This window comes from Macaca fascicularis, chromosome 10, assembly GCF_037993035.2.
Source record: "Macaca fascicularis isolate 582-1 chromosome 10, T2T-MFA8v1.1".
Lineage (NCBI taxonomy): Eukaryota > Metazoa > Chordata > Mammalia > Primates > Cercopithecidae > Macaca > Macaca fascicularis.
This window is the reverse complement of record NC_088384.1, coordinates 118,205,096-118,221,923: the sequence shown is the minus strand read 5'-3', so window position 1 is coordinate 118,221,923 and position 16,828 is coordinate 118,205,096. Positions and strand designations below refer to the sequence as shown.

General features: G+C 56.2%; 1 protein-coding gene across 6 annotated transcripts in view; it reads right to left on the bottom strand.

Annotated features, from left to right (window-relative positions):
• Positions 1-16,828, bottom strand: part of SS18L1 (SS18L1 subunit of BAF chromatin remodeling complex) — a 40,473-nt gene that overhangs the window by 9,005 nt on the left and 14,640 nt on the right. For 4 of the 6 annotated variants that reach the window (XR_012419593.1, XM_045363252.3, XM_074005629.1 and 1 more), the window contains 7 exons: positions 14,887-14,971; positions 13,448-13,592; positions 12,088-12,267; positions 10,508-10,672; positions 9,918-10,019; positions 8,692-8,784; positions 781-900 (listed from right to left, as the gene is read on the bottom strand). Coding sequence is in view for 4 of the 6 variants with exons in the window: in XM_045363252.3 (XP_045219187.1) it covers positions 781-900; positions 8,692-8,784; positions 9,918-10,019; positions 10,508-10,672; positions 12,088-12,267; positions 13,448-13,592; positions 14,887-14,971 (890 nt within the window). In the remaining 2 variants the exon portion in view is untranslated. Of the gene's footprint in view, positions 1-780; positions 901-8,691; positions 8,785-9,917; positions 10,020-10,507; positions 10,673-12,087; positions 12,268-13,447; positions 13,593-14,099; positions 14,641-14,886; positions 14,972-16,828 lie in introns of those variants that run through there. The other 2 variants (XR_012419595.1, XM_065523365.2) reach the window with 1 other exon arrangement.

The window sequence follows — 16,828 nt, the reverse complement described above, 5'->3', positions numbered from 1 at the left end:
AGTCGTCTCGCTCTGTCACCTAGGCCGAAGTGCAGTGGTGTGATCTCGGCTCACTGTGACCTCTACCTCCTGGTTCAAGCAATTCTCCTGTCTCATCTCCTGAGTAGCTGGGACTACAGGCCCCCACCACCACACCCAGCTAATTTTTGTATTTTTAGTACAGACGAGGTTTCACCATATTGGTCAGGCTGGTCTTGAACTCCTGACCTCAGGTCATCCAATCACCTCGGCCTCCCAAAGCGCTGGGATTACAGGCGTGAGCCACCGTGCCCAGCCTCCTCAAGTGATTTTTATACTATTTATTGTAATGGCTGTAAAGGGCTGAACAAGCACAGCAGAATCAGGCACGAGCCTCATAAGAAACCATGTGTGTGTAGCTCATCCTGAGAACTGAGATTTTGCTCCAACAAAAGACCTGGGGCAGCCCAGAACTTATTTGTCAGAAGTTTCCTGGGTGATTCTAAGCTGCAGTGAAGGCTGAGACCCACAGGCTTTGACCTGCTCTGTCAAAGAGGTCGAAGCTGGGCATGAGGCGTGCAGGTGGCAGACAGACGGGACACTGGCAACCGTCACAGGCCACGTGGGCAATGAATTTATGTTCAAGTTAAAATAAGATGTTTCAGGTCTACATGCATGTATGTTTCCAACTTTTCTGGAAACCTAGAAGTATCCAAAATAAGTTTATCACACTTCTGCCTGCACACCAGGGTCACTGTGCACGTACCCATGTGCAGCAGGGGTGGGCGCTGGGGGGCCCCGAGGAACGTGCTCCCCTCTTACCGTAGCCCTGCTGCTGCCCGGGGTAGCTCTGCTGGCTGGGGTACTGCTGCTGGGAGTAGGTCTGCTGCTGCGCGGCGCCCTGCTGGTACCCAGCCTGCTGCTGGCTGTACTGGGAGTTTCCTGGAGGGAGGAGGAGACACGGAAATGACTTTCCACCTGGGCTAAGGGGGCTCATTCTGAGGCCCACTCACGACACGGTAACTTTGGAATCCCAAAACCAAATCCATTGCTTCGGCATGTTTATTTTTTCACAACGTTTCAAATACTATATTACACCTTTTCTGGTTTTTTTTTTTTTTTTTTGAGATGGAGTCTTGTTCTGTCGCCCAGGCTGGAGTGCAGTGGCGCGATCCCGGCTCACTGCAAGCTCCGCCTCCCGGGTTCACGCCATTCTCCTGCCTCAGACTCCCGAGTCGCTGGGACTACAGGCGCCCGCTGCCACGCCCGGCTAATTTTTTTGTATTTTTAGTAGAGACAGGGTTTCACCGTGTTAGCCAGGATGGTCTCGATCTCCTGACCTCATGATCTGCTCGCCTCGGCCTCCCAAAGTGCTGGGATTACAGGCGTGAGCCACCGCGCCCGGCCCATTTTTCTTGTCTTATAGAAATACAAATGGAAAGCTAAGAAACAAAACGGCTAATACGACGACTAAGACAGAGATGAACGCCAGTGCCGCAGGTCAAACTGCTCCCCAGAGAGATGCTTAAGTCCTAACTCAAGCACCTGTGAACGGGACCTTATTTGGACCTAGGGTCTCTGCACATACAATTTTTTTTTTCTTTTTTTTTTTCAGAGACAGGGCCTCCCTCTGGCACCCAGGCTGGAGTGCAGTGGTGTAATCAGAGCTCACTGCAGCCTCCATCTCCCTGGCTCAAGTGCTCCCCTCACTTCAGTCTCCCAAATAGCTAGAACTACAGTGTGTGCCAGTGCGCCCAGATAACCTTTCTTTTCTTGAGACGGAGTCTCGCTCGGTCGCCCAGGCTGGAGTGCAGTGGCGCGATCTCGGCTCAGTGCAAGCTCCGCCTCCCAGGTTCGCGCCATTCTCCTGCCTCAGGCTCCCAAGTAGCTGAGACTACAGGCCCCCACCACCACCCACAATGCCTCGCCACAACGCCAGGCTAATTTTTTGTATTTTTAGTAGAGATAGGGTTTCACCGTGTTAGCCAGGATGGTCTCGATCTCCTGACCTTGTGATCTGCTTGCCTCGGCCTCCCAAAGTGCTGGGATTACAGGCATAAATCACCATGCTCCATGCAAAGAATTCATTTTTCTACTTCACTTTTCTGGTTGGAAATAACTTTCCTTTTTTAGAAGCTGTAAAATGTAAGTATTTTAAAACTGCAATCTAGTATTTTTTTAAATAACAGCTTTATTGAGATAATGCACATTGGAATGGCTTAAAAACCTATCAGGGTAATTCAATCTGTAGTTAGATGGGATGACAAAACACACACATGCTCTTATTCCAGGCTGAACTCCTCCTAATGCGAGAGCTTTGGAAAAACTTACTTGAGCCTTTCCAGTTATTCTTTTTTTTTTTTTTTTTGAGACGGAGTCTCGCTCTGTCGCCCAGGCTGGAGTGCAGTGGCCGGATCTCAGCTCACTGCAAGCTCCGCCTCCCAGGTTCACACCATTCTCCTGCCTCAGCCTCCCAAGTAGCTGGGACTACAGGCGCCCACCACCTCGCCCGGCTAGTTTTTTGTATTTTTTAGTAGAGACGGGGTTTCACCGTGTTAGCCAGGATGGTCTCGATCTCCTGACCTCGTGATCCACCCGTCTCGGCCTCCCAAAGTGCTGGGATTACAGGCTTGAGCCACCGCGCCCGGCTCCAGTTATTCTCTATCCAGGAAATATCTTGAGTCCTGAACTTCCACGCCTTCCTCAAAATCCAGGGGCAGTTCCAGCAACAGCTGGCAAATGAGCTGTCACCATCACGGGAGAAGGCTTAAGGCCACTGTCCTTTATCCTGCCCCCATGAAAGCCATCTGAGACATGGTGGGTGGGCTTTCAAGGGTGTCAGGGTCAGCCTGCATATTCTCATGTTTGATAGCCCACTTTATTCTTTACATAATAAAGGAGCCAGTTTTCGGCCGGGCGTGGCGGCTCACGCCTGTAATCCCAGCACTTTGGGAGGCCGAGGTGGGCGGTTCACAAGGTCAGGAGATCGAGACCATCCTGGCTAACACGGTGAAACCCCGTTTCTACTAAAAACACAAAAATTAGCCAGGCGTGGTGGTGGGCGCCTGTAGTCCCAGCTACTCCGGAGGCTGAGGCAGGAGAATGGTGTGAACCCAGGAAGAGGACGTTGCAGTGAGCGGAGATCGCGCCACTGCACTCCTGGGCGATAGAGACTCCGTCTCATAAATAAATAAATAAATAAATAAATAAAGGAGTCAGTTTGTAGGACACGGGCCAGCTTTGCCCTGGCACACAGCAGGTATGCAGCAGCAGTATGAGTGCCAGCTCAGAACACCCAGCCCCAGCACACAGGGACCAGGCCTGGCTCTCACACCCCAGAGGGTGCTCAAGTGATCTAGTGTGAACTGGCAGCAGCCGCCCTATCCCCAAAGAAAGGGGGCTGCTGAGATAACTCTACAGGGAAAGGGGGCACAACTTCTGTAGAAAAGGCCTTCGCTGTTTTCAGACGTGTTTCATGAAATCTGCAGGGCCGGTGGGGAGCCCAGGCAACGGGGCGAGCAGATGTGGGGCCTTCCTCCACAACCAGCAAGTACTCCAGGGTTCTTTTTCTTTTCGAGACAGAGTCTCACTCTGTCACCCAGGCTGGAGTGCAGTGGAACAATCTCGGCTCAATGCAAGCTCCGCCTCCGGTGTTCACGCCATTCTTCTGCCTCAGTCTCCGAGTAGCTGGGACTGCAGGCACCCACTACCACGCCCGGCTAATTTTTTTGTATTTTTAGTAGAGACAGGGTTTCACCATGTTAGCCAGGATGGTCTTGATCTCCTGACCTTGTCATCTGCCCACCTCGGCCTCCCAAAGTGCTGGGATTACAGGCGTGAGCCACCGCGCCTGGCTCTTTTCTTTCTCTATTCTAAGAACCCTTTGGCATTCTGCAGGGTGCCTGTGAGAAGGTGCTGGGCAGCGTGGCGCATCTGTGAAACAAGAGGCCAGAGCACACCCTCTGCTTGCTCAGAAGGAGCAATCAGCCACGAGGAACAAGTGAACGACACTCAAAGCCGTGTCATATAAAAACACAGTGATCCACACGAGGATGCAGCCGAGGAGGCCCGAGCGCTGCCTGGGGAAGATGTGTCCTGCAGACCCCGGCCACACCACCCTGTTGTCCACTCCTGGGACACGCTGGTCACCACCTGGCAAGAGCTGAGAAATGCACATGACACGCCAGCCATGCTTGCGACTCCAGGAGGCGTGGATGGTGTGGACAGCCCTAAAGTGAGGTCCTTTCAGTTTCTGTGACAGCCAATGAGGTTCCTTTTTTGAGATGGAGTCTTGCTCTGCTGCCCCAGGCTAGAGTGCAGTTGCGTCATCTTGGCTCACTGCAACCTCTGCCTCCTGGGTTCAAGTGATTCTCATGCCTCAGCCTCGCAAGTAGCTGGAATTACAGACATGTGCCACCATGCCCCGCTAATTTTTGTATTTTTGGTAGAGACGGGGTTTTACAATGTTGGCCAGGCTGGTCTTGAACTCCTGACCTCAAGTGATCCACCCACCTCAGCCACCCAAAGCACTGAGATGATAGGCCTGAGCCACTGTGCCCAGCCCCACTGATGTTTAATTTAACTTCTGAAGCTGCCAATACATCTACATGATTCAAAGGTAAACAGAGACAGACCTACACCTTCAAGAGGTTCTGGGAAGGTGGCCGCTTCCACCCCTGCTCTGGACTGCCTGAGCCCGAACCCCATCTCCTACCCATAAGCATTTCTGTTGGTTGTGTTGGTGTTTGCCCATTGGCTGATGGTGTGAGTGTGCGTGTGTGCAAAGGTACTGTCCCATCTTGCCTGCATTTTCACAGAGGCACATCCCACACACCCAGCTCCATACCTGGCTTTTGCAGCTCATGGGCGGTCTCTCCTAGCGGCAATGACGCCCAGATGCCAGGTCGCGAGGGGCTGGGCTCTGTCCAGTCTGATCCACTGCAAACCTCACTGTGATACAAGTGTGGCACTTGCACCCCTCCCCTGGCTCCTCCCCCACCGAGCACCACATCCCAATGCTCCTGCCCAGCACGAGTGACCCTGTGGCCTCTGCTGTCCCCTCCCGGTTTGGTCGGCCCCACTCTGGTCCCCTCCTATTACTGGTGCCCAGGGCATGAGCACCCTCTCGTTTTATCAGATTCTGCAGGCTCCTAACTGATGCCATCACTAGGAACAATTCCAGCACCAGCCTGTCCCACTCATCCTGCTGTGGGATGACTCAAAGTTGGAAAATTCTTTTTATTCTGTTGCCAAGGCTGGAGCGCAGTGGTGTGATCATAGTTAACTGCAGCCTTGACCTCCCGGGCTCAAGCTATGCTCCTGCCTCAGACTCCCAAGTAGCTGGGACAACAGGCACATGCCACCACACCTGGCTAATGTTTTTGATTTTTAGTAGAGAGTGGGTCTTACTATGTTGCCTAGGCTGGTCTCAACTTCTCAGGCTCACGTGATCCTCTGCCCTGGCCCCCACAATGCTGGGATCACACATGGGAGCCACCACACCCAGCCTGATGCTGGGATCACAGGTGGGAGCCACTGTACCCAGCCTGGAAAATTCTTTATGGTGCCTTTGACCCATTCCTCCTAACGTCCCCCCCAGCCTCTCCACTGCACCATGGGCCACAATTGTGTTTGAAGGTGGCTATGACATGTCCACCAGTTTCTTCAAAGCAAAGCACCCCCAGGCCTCTCAGCCCTGCAAGACTTCATAGTACCACCTGCTGTATGGTAAAGTGTCACCTACAGACGTGTACTCCTCGTGTCAGAGTCGAATTAACAAGCAGATGGAATAAAATGCTTCTAAATCAAGGAGGAAACCACGCCATCTGTCTTACTGGTCTTAAGAGGTTACTAAGCTTTTTAGCAAATTTCTCATCAATGATGGAAGGCAAGAGTATGTAACCCACGACAAGCTACAGAAGTACGTATCAGCCGGGCACGATGGTGCACACCTGGAGCCCCCCACTGCAGGAGGATGAGATGGCACTTGAGCCCAGGAGTTCAAAACCAGCCTGGGCAACATGGCGAGACCTTATCTCTACAAAAAAAAAAAAAAAAAAAAAAAAGCCAGGCCTGGTGGTGCATGCCTGTACTCCCAGCAATTCGAGAGGCTGAAGCAGGAGGATCACCTGAGCCTGGGATTTCAAGGCTGCAGTGTGCCACGATCATGCCACTGCACTTCAGCCTAGGTGACAGGGCAAGACCCTGTCTCTTTAAAAAAAAAAAAAAAAAAAAAAAAGCTACATCAGACATTAAAAGGCTGAGCAGCACATCCTGCGTTTGTTTTTGGGATAAAGTATGTCAGCCTTGGGCAGATGCATGTGGACGCCTCGCCATGGACAAGGCTGAACCCTGTGCCCCAGCTGGAAGGGACAGGGCCAGGCCCATGATGGCAGAGATCCTGCCGGCTCCCAGGGCTTATGGAGGCACCACTGCAGCCAATATGCCAGAAGATAGCCTCTTGGCATTTCTTTTTTGAGACAGGGTCTGGCTCAGTCACCTAGGCTGCAGTGCTATGGCACAATCTCAACTCACTGCAACCTCTGCCTCTTTCAAGCGATTCTCCCACCTCAGCCTCCTGAGTAGCTGGGATTACAGGTATCCACCACCACGCCTGGCTTTTTTTTTTTTTTTTTTTTTGGGAGAGACAGAGTTTTGCCATGTTGCCCATGCTGGCCTCAAACTCCTGAGCTCAAGCAATCTTCCTGCACTGGCCTCCCAAAGGGCTGGGATTACAGGCATAAGCCACCATGCCTGGCCATTTCTTTATTTTTATTTTTATTGTTTTTGAGACAGAGTTTCACTCTTGTTGCCCAGGCTGGAGTGCAGTGGCGTGATCTCGACTCACTGCAACCTACACCTCCTGGGTTTAAGTGATTCTTCTGCCTCAGCCTCCCGAGCAGCTGGGATTACAGGCACATGCTACCATGTCCAACTAATTTTTGTATTTTTAGTAGAGACGGGGTTTCACCGTGTTGGCCAAGCTGGTCTCAAACTCCTGACCTCAGGTGATCCGCCCACCTCGGCTTCCCAAAGTGCTGGGATTACAGGTGTAAGCCAATGCACCCAGCCAATTTTTTTTTTCAGTGACGGAGTCTTATTCTGTTGCGAGGCTGGAATGCAGTGGCGTGATCTCGGCTCACTGCAACCTCTGCCTCCCAGGTTTAAGCGATTCTCCCACCTCCACCTGAGTAACTGGGACCACAGTCGTGCACCGCCACACGGCCAGCTAATATTTGTATTTTTTAGTAGAGATGGGGTTTCGCCATGTTGGTCAGGCTGGTCTCAAATTCCTGGCCTCAAGTGATCCACCTGCCTTGGCCTCCCAAAGTGCTGGGATTACAGGCATGAGTCACTGCATCCAGGCTTTCTTCTTTTAAACTTTCATTACGTATTCATGTACTTCTTGTTTCCCCCAGGTTTATGAAGGTATAACTGACATTTAAATGTAGGCAATCGTAGCGCACACCGTGATGTTTCTATATGTGCCTACACTTGTGTGCTTTATTTCTTCACAGCAGGCTGAGACGTGTAAGCTCAGAAGCAAAACTTTTACACATCTAAATCTTTAAGAAGTAACCCAAACGGCCGGGCGCGGTGGCTCAAGCCTGTAATCCCAGCACTTTGGGAGGCCGAGACGGGCGGATCACGAGGTCGGGAGATCGAGACCATCCTGGCTAACATGGTGAAACCCCGTCTCTACTAAAAAATACAAAAAAAAAAACTAGCCGGGCGAGGTGGCGGGCGCCTGTAGTCCCAGCTACTTGGGAGGCTGAGGCAGGAGAATGGCGTGAACCCGGGAGGCGGAGCTTGCAGTGAGCTGAGATCCGGCCACTGCACTCCAGCCTGGGCGGCAGAGCGAGACTCCATCTCAAAAAAAAAAAAAAAAAAAAAAAAAAAAGAAGTAACCCAAACAAGGAAATCTGTAGTGTTTAGAGCCCGCCTGCTTTGTGTACCTGGTGAAGCCTCACTGACACTGTTACCTCTTGCTAAATTGCAGCCCTGCAGTGGGAAGGCCTCAGCCACTGCTGCCTGCCGGTCAGTGTCAGCAGACACAAGGCACCTCTCCCCAGTCGCTGCAGGCCCACCTTCCCTCCCAGACGAGGTCGTGCAATCCCACAGGCGATCATCGACTCTTCTCTGGGGGCCACCTTGATCCCGGGGATGGGGTTGGAACTGGCTGTGTGTACCTCTTCCCAACTCCACATTCTGGGATGTTCTATTGGGGTTTCAGGGCAGCCAGGGTGGAGGCACAGACACCTCAGAACGAGGCAAGTCCACCCGAGACACGGCCCCCAGCGCAGCACTGCCCAGGACTGCCACGAAGGGCAGCAAGCCCCAAGCCACAGATGTTGTTTCCTGGCCTGCAGGTGTCTGAAGAAACGCAAGGCCACACCCAACGCAGCCACTGCTGGCCTCTGGCTGAGGAAGCCCTGAGAGTGGCTCGCAGGCCCCACGCTCCCTGGCCGGACCCAATAACAGAGTCTGTGCCCCCAACCCCAGCATGGCCAGCTGAATCCTTTCCTGTCTCACGAACACACACATAAGGCAAGCGGGGCTCCCGACACAGTCTGAATCTCCAGTTCCCAGAACACTGTCTCCCGTCCCATGCACTGTGCTGGGATTTAAGAGACTCACTGAAGACAGGCACTGCGTGCTCCTAAGGGTGCAGCCTCTTAACTCTGCTGCATGTGGCGCTTACGCTCGAGCCCAGCACGCGGCTGTGCTCCTTACCCCCCTCGTAGTAGTGCTGTGTGGACTCCTCGAATGACCGGTCGTAGCTCTGCTCCGTGTAGGATGACTGCTGGTAGGCATAATCGCCGTGGCCTGTGTGAAACGGAGACGGCGACAGTCAGCAGAAGCTGCGCACTGCACAGGTCCCGGAAGAGGCAACTGAGACCCAGGCTGGGGAGATGCTGTTGGGTCAGGGAGGTACCCAGGGCCAGCAGGACCCGTGTCCCCCCAGACCATGCCCCAACCTCCTGAGCCTCGGCCTCCTCACTGAAACGCAGACATCAATGCCTCCTTCTCAGGGCGACTGTGAAGCTACCTGGGGATTTATGCAGAGGATCAGCGCTCTCAGTGCCCACCACACGGCCACGCTAGTGACCCGACCGCCCTCTCCTCCCCGCTGCTAGCTCCTGGGAGGATGCAGACAGGGGTGTCCAACCCTCACCGAGGCCTTCGTTGCAAGGTGGCTTGCCCTGCTGCCACCTGCCCACCTGCCTGCGCACCTGCCCCTTGCTGGCTGAGGCCAGCTCCCTGCCTGGATGCCTCCCAGGGATCAACCCAGCCTTTAAGACCACTTTATTTTATTGTTATTTTCACTTTAGAGACAGGGTCTTGCTCTGTCACCAAGGCCGGCGTGCAGTGGCGCAATCATGGCTCAATGCAGCTTCTGCCTCCTGGGCCGAAGCGATCCTCCTGCCTCAGCCTCCCAAAGTGCCAGAATGACAGGTGTGAACCACTGTGCTCAGCCAAGCCACTTTCAGCATCCCCTCCACAAGCCCTGGGCTATGGAAAGGCTGAAAGGTGACGAAGGTAAAATGCAGAGATGCGAAGGGGCAGGAGGGGGTGCTGCAGGTGGAGCCGTCACCTTCAGGGCATTCTCTGGGAAGCCGGGAGGCTTCTTCTTGAACATTTCCACCTATCTACGGCTGGGGGCTGCAACTCTCCGCCTCCAACTCCCACATCCTTTCAGGAAGAGGAGGCGAGGCCGCGTGGAGGCGAGTGCAGTGGTGTGTGCCTCAGCTTCTCTCTGCAGAGGCCAGGCACCCCGCCAGTCCAGCTCACCCCGTCCCCTGCCTCGCTCCTGCAGGGCATCTGGCCACTCTGCCTGTAGCCCAAGCCTGAGCTGGAACGACTGGGGACGCACTGCAGTGGCCACACCCTCCTTGCCCTCCTCGCCCCGGCAGCTGCTCTGCTGTCCTGGGCGGGGTCAGGCTGCCGCCAGTGCTCACCGTCGGGATAGTACTGCTGGCCCATGGGCTCTGCGGCGCCCTGGCTGTGGCTGTACTGCTCGCCATAGTACTCCTCCTGGCCCAGGTACTGCTGGGAAGAGCCTGCAGGGGAACCACATTCAGCACCAGTGCGGGCCGCACCCTCCTCCCTTGGAGGACCTCCTCGCTCGCTGGGGAAGCCAAGGCCTCGCTAAGCGGCCTCACCCACCCCAGGAGAACACCCCACGCTGTCACCGTATCCAACTTGTTTTTTGTATTTTTAGTAGAGACAAGGTTTCACCATGTGGCCAGGTTGGTCTCGAACACCTGGCCTCAGGTGATCTGCCCACCTCGGCCTCTCAAAGTGCTGGGACTACAGGCATGAGCCCGGCCTGTGACACTCTTAATGACAACTGCCGCCCCTGCCCCCAACCCTGACTCCTCGGGGACAGCAGACCCTCCGCGGGCCACACCCCAGCCCGCACCCCCAGTGTCCACACCAAGGCCCCAAGCCTCACTCCCCCAGGCTCCCCACAGACAAGCACACAGCCTGGCACTTCACCACCCGGGGCGGTCAGCCGTGCCCGAGACCTGGCCTGGCCGGGCGTTACCTTGCTGGGAGGGCCGGTAGGGTGCCATAGGCCGCTGCCCCATCATGCTGCTCCCCTGGCTGCCCTGCCCCATCATGGCGATGGACGACTGGCCCTGGTAGTGCTGGCTGCCGCCCTGAGCCGAGCTGTAGTGCGACGTGGCCGCCTGCTGCTGCATCATGGAGACTGCACGACAGGACAGAGGCCCCACATCACCCCGGGAAGCCTCCCTCCCTCCCTCCCACACCCAACTACCTCCTGCGCCCAGGCAGGTTCCTCGTTATTTTCCTGTGCTCCGCACGAGAACGCCACCCTCCCCTGAAAGGCCTGCACTGACGCCCTGCATGCTCAGACCCGCTGCTTACACCGACTATTTGAAAATGTGCCGACGTGCAGAAAACAGGGAGAGCCCCTGGGCAGGAAGATCCAGTGGCTTCCACAGCCAACCACCACCTTTCCACCTCTCCTCGGACACACAGCTCCCGTGACAACCCCACTTGCGCCGTGGCTCGAGTCCTGTTCTCCCCAGTCCCTTGAGCTGGCCTCAGGGGTCACACTGTCCCCTCCTTAGTCCTGTTCTCCCTGGTCCCTTGAGCTGGCCTCAGGGGTCACACTGTCCCCTCCCTAGTCCTGTTCTCCCTGGTCCCTTGAGCTGGCCTCAGGGGTCACACTGTCCCCTCCCTAGTCCTGTTCTCCCTGGTCCCTTGAGCTGGCCTCAGGGATCACACTGTCCCCTCGTTAGCACCTGTGCAACCTCGCGGCCCTTCACGCTGGCCTGTCGTACACGTCCCCTGCTCAGAAGCCCCTAGCGGAGCGCCATCCAACAGAAATGACACGAGCCACACTTTTTAAAGTTTCTAGTAACCACACCAAAAAAGTAAAAACAAACAGGTGAAATCCATTTTAATCGTGCATTTTATTTGAGTCAGTATGTCCAAAACAAACGCTTAATACTCAGTTATTGTGAGAAAATCCTAAGGAGGTCCTCGGCACCCTTTTTTGGCAGTAAGCCTCTGAAGTCCATGTGTCTCCAACACTCAAGAAACTCAACCAGGACCGACGCCCACGAAACGCGACCGGGGCCGATGCTCATGGAACGTGATGGGGACCTGCTGCTTCTCAACTGCCCAACACCACACGTGGCCACCATGGCGGATGGCCCCACTCTCGGGCTCCTGCTGCCCTGCAGAAAGGCTGGGGCCTCTGGCCCAGCGCTTCTGGCCCCTTGTTTTCTCCACTGAGGTGCCTCTAGCCAGGCTGTTCCCTCCCTGGGGAACAACTCTACCCCCACCTCTGAGAGCCCAGTGCTCTGTCCAGACCCAAGGCCAGTGGCCCCCGCTCCCTGAAGCATTCCCTGAGACTCCATGGGAAACACCCCAACCCTTCGCAAAGCTGGGGGACAGGAGGGGTTGGCTGTGCACTCACTGGTGCCCATCCCTCCGGAAGCTCTCAGAGGCGGCGGCCAGCCCTGATTCACGGGCCCCTCTCCCGCAGCACCCAGCAAGAGGGCAGCTCCCCAGGGACACATATCCAACATGCATGTGTCAAGGGTCTTGGAGGCAGGCCCAGGCCCCCCGGGGTTGCAGAGGCAGAGGAGGTACCTGGGTTGGACTGCATGTTGATGTTGGTCCGAGACACGTAGTTGCCGATGGTGCCTTGCCCCTGCATGGGGACGCCCTGTGAGGCGGGCCCCGCGTGGCTGTAGCCGGGCCCCGAGATGCTCATGGAGGTGGTGGGCAGCGTGTTAGGCGCCGTCTGCTGCATGGACACATGGCTCGGCCCTGGCAGGGGGAGCAGGGAGTGGTGTCAGGCGCTGGGGAGCCAGGTCACCACTTCTGAAGGTGAAGACGCCCCAATTTCCCTTCAAATGATTTTGGGAAGAGATTCTATCAACATCACTATTAATGATTAAGTGACTAAAAAAGAAATAAGTGGCCTGGTGCAGTGGCTCATGCCTGAAATCCCAGCAGTCTGGGAGGCTGAGGTGGGTGGATCACCTGAGGTCAAGAGTTCGAAACCAGCCTGGACAACATGGTGAAACCCCGTCTCTACTGAAAATACAAAAAAATTAGCCAGGTGTGGTGGCAGGTGCCTATAATCCCAGCTACTCGGGAGGCTGAGGCAGGAGAATTGCTTTAACCCAGAAGGCAAAGGTTGCAGAGAGCCAAGATCATGCCCATTGCACTCTAGCCTGGCCGACTAGAGCGAGACTCTGTCTCAAAACAAAAAAAAAAAAAAAAGAAAGAAAAAAAAGCAGCATACATGCTAGCAATGTACAGCATGCACTATTTGTTGTTATTTTGTTATTTTCTGAGACAGGGTCCGGCTCTGTCACCCAGGCTGCAGGGCAGTGGCATGAACACGGCTCACTTCAGCCTCACCCTCCCAAGCTCAAGTGACTCTCCCTCCTCAGCCTCCCAAGTATTAAGCAGTTTGGACCACGCGTGGGCACCATCACACCCAGCTAATATTTTTATTTTTTATAGAGACGAGGTTTTGCCATATTGCCCAGGCTGGTCTCAAATTCCTGGCCTCAAGCAATCTGCTGGTTTAGGACTTACAGAGGGTTGGGATTAAAGGTCTGAGCCACCATGCCCGGCCTGTTATATTACTATTAATAGTCTCCAAACGTTACTCATGCTTCTTAATTCAAAGACAGGAGCATTCCATTGTTATTACACAATCCACCTGGAACCTGGCAACTTGCATTTGAAATGAATGGAGTATGACAGTGTCAGAAAGAGCAGGCGATCTGGAGCAAGGGCTCATCCCAGCCACATGGCAAGCTCGCTGCGGCCCTGAGCCTGGGCGATGGCAGCTGACCTGTGGCTACCCCAGGAAGAGTGGGTCCCCATGCCCAGCCCTGTGACGGGTGGGGTGCCCCACCATGGCAGCTGCCTGCCCAAGGGCTGCCTTGGTGGCCTTGTGACCAGGAATGCCCTCCTCCCCCGCCGCACTCACCGTTGCCAATCTGGCCCTGCAGGAGGGAGGAGGGTGGCAGGCCCGTGCTGATGGCGTCACTCAGGCTGCCCTGGGAGTGCAGGCCCTGGCTGGAGCCACTCTGAGTCAGGGCTCCAGGGCCCAGGTTCATGTTCTGCGTGGGCGGCTGCAGGCAACAGGAAGTTTCCAGGGAAAACGGTTAATTCACGGAGAGCGACCTCCACAAGCCAGGCCAGGGATGAGAGGGCGCCTGAGATGTGCTGCCACATGTCATGGCCACCTGGTCCATGTTCGTAATCAACAGCCATTGTCACAGCCAGGTGACCGCAGAGCACCAGGCCCAACAGCCAGGTGACCTCCGAGCACCAGGCCCAGACGGAGACGGCATAGTGAGTGTCTGGGTGAGCGTTCGGAACTCTGCTAGTATCGAGTTTATCCACACATGCCTGGGTTTGAAAAGCTGGACCTCCTTCTCCTGGGACAGCAGGGAACCCCTTCCCCTGTCCAACCCAATGCACCCTGTCCTTCTCAGGCGCAGCTGGCCGGCGCCTCTGTGCTCCCGGTCCACGACCCCTCCAAGCCAAGGGCCTTGGCACAGGCGGGATCCCTCTCCTGTTTCCCGTGCTCCTGCTGCGTGTGCCCCGTCCCCTCACTCCCCCCACCCCATGCCCACCTTGGATCACACCACACGGAAGGGAGTGTGCAGTGACCCTCAGCACTCTCCCAGATCAAGGTCAAACAGCAGCTCTGGAGGTATGCACACACACGCTGTCTACAGCTGGCCAAAAAAAAGGAAATTTCCACCAGGACCTGAGGGTGTCTGCAGGGTGAAGAACTGCAATGTGACAGGTCAATGGAGGTGGGTTTAACATTTTTACTCACGAAACGCATCCTGGCATTTACATCATCGCTTGCCGAGGACTAAGGGTCGCTAGGAGATACGGCACTCCCGGTGACAATTTAATTTTGGAAAAATGCGTTTTTAAAAAATCAAACAAAATAAAATATTTGAACTATCATTGGGAGAATTTACTGTGCTGGGCACGTTTTCTTTTAAGTTCTGTTTTCACCCACAGCAGCGCATGTGCATGGTTCACAACTGCTCAAAGCACCCAGAGAGGTTCCAGGGAGACGCAGGGGCCCCCATCCCATCTCTCCCCACCCCCGACCCGAGAGCTGCGGCCGTTCCTACAGTGGTTCTTCCGGGACTTCCCTCCCTTCAATACATACAGAGGCTGAACCACAGTTCCGACCCGGCCACCTCAGACGCCGTCGTTACCCCCAGTCTGTCAGGAAGGGTTGGTCACCACCGCCCACACTCCCATTTCTGGTGACTCTAGTGGTATTTTTGGTTTCTCTGAGTCATCTCTGTTACCTGAGGTGATACGCCCACAACTCCCGATTTTAGGCAGTGTCGGGGTCCTTGCTGGGTAAAGGGGGCCACCCCAGCGGGTACTCACGGCAGGAAGCAGGGACTGCATGTTCTGGTTGGAGTCTGCGATCGTGGCCAGGTACACCAGGTTCCGGTGCAGGATTTGCTGGTACCTGCAGGAGAGGGGGCATGCGTGAGGCAGGAGGACGGGACCACGGAGTCCCCAGGTGGATCCAAGGCAGAAGTAAAGTGTGAACACCACAGTCTGACAACCAACCAAACCTCATGAGGACACGGACTCCAGACGACACCCAGGGACAGGCCAGCTGGTTGCCCAGCTGGACACAGGCAGGTGGCAGGGTGCTGGGGTCTAGGTGGGGACGGCAGGGCAGCCTCTACCCCAAACCCTGAGCAGGCTCCCATCCCACACCAAAACCTCTGGAAAGACTCTAAGGCAGCAGCTAACGGGGAGCTGGCACTGGTCTGCTCAGAGAATGGAAATGGGGGAGGCCACGAGGAGGCAGGGGCCTGAAGGTGACAGAGGGACAGAGCCCTTGTCCAGCTGAACCAGGCAGTGGGCAGACTCCATAGAGTCAGCGACCCTGAGAAAGCCCTGGAAAGAAATGGGGAAGCACAGTTCTGCCAGGGAAGGCCCCTCGTACACCTCACACCAGTGGGGCCCCAGTCCCCTCACCCCACTCACACCCAGGGGTGTCTGAGGCCATTCACCTACTTCCCGCCTCCAGGTCAGCCTGATGGCCACTCGGACAGCCGCTTGGAGGGTGGCAGACTGGCCATACACCCCTCCTCTGTGTCAGGCCCTAGGGTCACAGGAGGTCCCACCTGGAGGAGGTGCTGTCTCCCGGCCGTAGAGCTGCCCACAGAGGCTGGCCCGGGCCTCCCCACACTGCTCTTTCCTCCCGCCTCCCTCGGAACTACCCCAGTTCTGGCAGCAACGCTTCGCAGCTGTGCTGGGGCCTCTCGGGACGTATCTGACCTCCGCACCGGGGGGCTCTGGGGACGTATCTGACCTCCGCACCGGGGGGCTCTGGGGACGTATCTGACCTCCGCACCGGGGGGCTCTGGGGACTTATCTGACCTCCATGCTGGGGACTCTCGGGACGTACTGACCTCCATGCTGGGGACTCTCGGGACGTATCTGACCTCCGCACCGGGGGGCTCTGGGGACGTATCTGACCTCCGCACCGGGGGGCTCTGGGGACGTATCTGACCTCCGTGCTGGGGGACTCTCGGGACGTATCTGGCCTCCGCACTGGGGGACTCTCGGGACGTATCTGGCCTCCGCACTGGGAGACTCTCGGGACGTATCTGGCCTCCGTGCTGGGGGGCTCTCGGGACGTATCCGGCCTCCGTGCTGGGGGCTCTGGGGACTTATCTGGCCTCCGCACTGGGAGGCTCTGGGGACTTATCTGGCCTCCATGCTGGGGGGCTCTGGGGACTTATCTGGCCTCCATGCTGGGGACTCTCGGGACTTATCTGGCCTCCATGCTGGGGGACTCTAGGGACTTATCTGGCCTCCGTGCTGGGGGGCTCTGGGGACTTATCTGGCCTCCATGCTGGGGGGCTCTCGGGACTTATCTGGCCTCCGCACTGGGGGACTCTCGGGACGTATCTGGCCTCCATGCTGGGGGACTCTCGGGATGTATCTGACCTCCGCACTGGGGGGCTCTCGGGACGTATCTGGCCTCCATGCTGGGGACTCTCGGGACGTATCTGGCCTCCATGCTGGGGACTCTCGGGACGTACTGACCTCCGTGCTGGGGACTCTCGGGACTTATCTGGCCTCCATGCTGGGGACTCTCGGGACGTATCTGGCCTCCATGCTGGGGGGCTCTCGGGACTTATCTGGCCTCCATGCTGGGGACTCTCGGGACGTATCTGGCCTCCATGCTGGGGGGCTCTCGGGACTTATCTGGCCTCCATGCTAGGGGGCTCTCGGGACTTATCTGGCCTCCATGCTGGGGACTCTCGGGATGTATCTGGCCTCCATGCTGGGGGGCTCTCGGGAC